The sequence below is a fragment of the Hevea brasiliensis genome, chromosome 14 (assembly GCF_030052815.1).
Source record: "Hevea brasiliensis isolate MT/VB/25A 57/8 chromosome 14, ASM3005281v1, whole genome shotgun sequence".
NCBI lineage: Eukaryota > Viridiplantae > Streptophyta > Magnoliopsida > Malpighiales > Euphorbiaceae > Hevea > Hevea brasiliensis.
In genome coordinates this window covers 23,537,357-23,540,632 of record NC_079506.1, presented here as the reverse complement: position 1 = coordinate 23,540,632, position 3,276 = coordinate 23,537,357, and the positions used below count along the sequence as shown (strand labels likewise).

Sequence of the window (3,276 nt, the reverse complement as noted above, 5' to 3'; positions counted from 1 at the left end):
ATGGCTTCCTTCAATCTCCATTATCTTTATTCTCTCAGTTTGCTTCTGCTTCTTCTTCTTCTTCTTCCTTTCCTTTCAACCGTCTTCTCCCTTAATTGTATGATAAATTTCAATGCAAGCCTATCTTCTGGAGATGCGAACTCTTATTGGCTTTCACCAAATGAAGAATTTGCCTTTGGATTTCGTTCGCTCCCCAGCAATAAAAATCTCTTCTTGCTTGCTATTTGGTTCCATAAAATACCTGATACTATAGTTTGGTCCGCAAATCCTAACAGTCCTGTACTCCCAGGGTCTACGGTCCAGCTGACTAGCGAGGGAAAGTTTGAACTTCTTAACCCAAACAACAGCAAAGTATGGGTGCGCCCAACAAACCAAGCCAAACCAATATGCGGGGCAATGAATGACAATGGCAACTTTGTGGTCCTAGATGAAGCTAATAATGTCATATGGCAGAGCTTCCAAGAACCTACTGATACAATCTTGCCTGGCCAGTCACTAGGAACACCCAGTACTCTCACGTCTCGCCTCGCACCGGACGATTACAGAGACGGGCATTTCGGTCTTGTGTTGCAGGAAGATGGCAATCTGGTGCTCTACTACAATGCTAAGGTAAACGGAACTATTGCTCTGCCATATTGGGCTACTGAGACGATAAAAAATAATGCATCATATAATTTTGTCTATGATGTGAATGGGCATATTTTTCTTCAAGATGGGGTCAAAATTATCTATCGCTTCACGGAAAATGTTGCTGGCCTTAGTCAAGATTTCTACCACATGGCCAGGATGGATTTCAATGGAATCTTTGCGCAATATCGTTACCCAAAGAGTTGCAACTGCAACGGAAATTGGAGTGTGGTGCATAAAATTCCTACTGATATTTGTATGGCAATTTCACCAGAGTCGAGTAGTGGAGTCTGTGGGTTCAACAGCTACTCTTTTATCATAAATGGGGAGCCGGATTGTCTATGCCTCGACAATTACTCTTACCTGAACCGATCGGACCACTATAGAGGCTGCAGACTGCAGACCAAATTTTCAACTGCCTAGCTGCCAGCCTGAAGGATGGGAAGCAAATCAAGAGCTAGTAAATTTTATTCAATATGACAACATGGATTGGTCACCATCTAATTATGATGCTCCTGCTGGAAGCTCTGTAGACTCACATACCTGTAAGCAGTTATGCCTCAATGACTGTCTCTGTGCAGTAGCTGTTTTTGATGGGAAAAGGTGTTGGAAGAAGAAGTATCCTCTGTCAAATGGAAGACAGAGCTCAAGCTTGAACAAAACAACTTTTGTCAAGGTACCCATGAAGGAGGCATTTGTCTCTGTCAAAGAACGTTGCAAGAATCATGATAAGTCAACTTTGCTCCTTGTCATATCTGTACTCCTCGGAAGCTCTGTGTTTCTAAATTTTCTTCTGATATTAGCTGTGTTCTTGTATAACAAGAAATTATTCAACTTCTCATCAGTTTCAAGTGTTTCTGAGGTAAATGTGAAAAGGTACAGTTACAAAGAACTTGAAGAAGAAACCGGTGGCTTCGAGCAGATACTGGGCAAAGGCGCTTTCGGAACAGTTTATAAAGGAGTCTTAGCATCAGATCCTAGGAGGTTTGCAGCAGTGAAGAAGCTAGACAAGTTGGCACAAGAAGGGGAGAAAGAATTCAAGACAGAAGTTAGCGTGATTGGTCAGACACACCACAAGAATTTGGTTCGTCTGCTTGGCTACTGCGATGAGGACGAGCATCGGCTTCTAGTGTATGAGTACATGAGCAATGGTTCTTTAGCAAGCTGCTTGTTTGGAATCACTAGGCCAGATTGGAATCAAAGAGTACAAATTGCTGTTGGTATTGCAAGGGGTCTAATGTACTTACATGAAGAGTGCAGTAGTCAGATCATTCATTGCGATATAAAGCCTCAAAACATACTCTTGGATGAGTTCTTTACGCCAAGAATTGCTGACTTTGGATTAGCAAAGCTTTTGTTGGCTGAACAAACTCTAGCAGCTCGCACAAACATAAGAGGGACAGTTGGGTACTTCGCTCCTGAATGGTTCAAGAAAGCATCAATAACAGTTAAAGTTGATGTATACAGTTTTGGTGTTATGTTGCTAGAGATCATTTGCTGCAAGTCTAGTGTTGTATTTGGATCGGGAGATCAAGAGGAGGCACTAATAGATTGGATTTATGAATGCTATTGCAAAAAGAAGTTGAATAAGTTAGTTGAAAATGATGAAGAAGCAAAAAATGACATGAAGAGGCTAGAGAGGGTGGTGATGGTGGCAATTTGGTGCATTCAAGAGAATCCTTCACAAAGACCCTCAATGAAGAAGGTGACACAAATGCTTGAGGGTGTTACCCTTGTTTCTGTGCCCCCATCCCCTTCAAGCTTTAGTTCAATATGAACTTCGCCAATCTGGTTATATTTGCTTTGAATAAAATCTAAAATGTATTGCTTTGTGTGAATGTTTTGTTTGCTCAATAGTAAATAAAGTCCAGCACTAAAACCAACTGAATGGAGTTGGCTTTATGAAATTCTATTTCATCATAATATGCCATTATTATATTCCAGTTAATTACTATTTAGTTCCTTAATTATGTCAAAATCATTGAGAGAAGCTAGCCCAACCTGGGAACATCACTTCAACTAGTGGTAGGTCGTGGAATTGAAGGAAAGCAGCAACTAATTGAACTCTTATATTTAATTCGGTCAATTATTTAATTTTTCGATCAATTTTTATCAATGTAACCATTACTAAGGGACTAAAAAGTATCAAAGAGGCATAAAATTGTTAATAATGATAAAAACTCAAAGGTAAAAATATTTATAATAGTAAAAACTCAATAATAAAAGTGTTTATTATTAATGATAAAAATTAAAAAAAAAAGATAAAGAGATGAAAATATGACAAAATTAAATTTTAAGAATTAATAAATATATTTTTTAAAATATAAAGATCAAGTCATTAATTTCGCTATGATATAGAGATTAAATAGTAAATTTCTCTTCCATAACTTCACATCACAATGCATCTAAATAAAAAGCAAGGATGAACTCACCACAACACAACCATTTTTCTGCTTCATTTACTCAAAAACCAGATAGAATTTTAATGGAGTATCCTAGACCATCTATTAAATATGAGCTCATAGTAAATCAAGTGCTCAAGAAGCTCAATTGGGCATCTTTGGCTCTCTCAATATGCGTGGTGAATCAAGAAGGGCATTGATCAACTCTGCCACTGCAGTTCCAAACGCCTCTGCATATATCTAGACA

The 3,276-nt window shown here is 38.5% G+C and overlaps 1 protein-coding gene and 1 pseudogene across 1 annotated transcript; both read left to right on the top strand.

The window, feature by feature from the left end:
- Positions 1 to 1,050, top strand: LOC110651409 (G-type lectin S-receptor-like serine/threonine-protein kinase LECRK3). The gene has a single exon (XM_058134459.1). The coding sequence runs from the start codon at positions 1 to 3 to the stop codon at positions 1,048 to 1,050; it is 1,050 nt and encodes a 349-aa protein (XP_057990442.1).
- Positions 1,051 to 1,111: 61 nt separating this feature from the next.
- LOC131172915 (G-type lectin S-receptor-like serine/threonine-protein kinase LECRK3) lies at positions 1,112 to 2,434 on the top strand (annotated as a pseudogene).
- Positions 2,435 to 3,276: the final 842 nt, after the last annotated feature.

Coding starts and splice junctions, on each gene's coding strand:
- LOC110651409 (XM_058134459.1), top strand. CDS start 1: ATGGCTTCCTTCAATCTCCATTATCTTTATTCTCTCAGTTTGCTTCTG.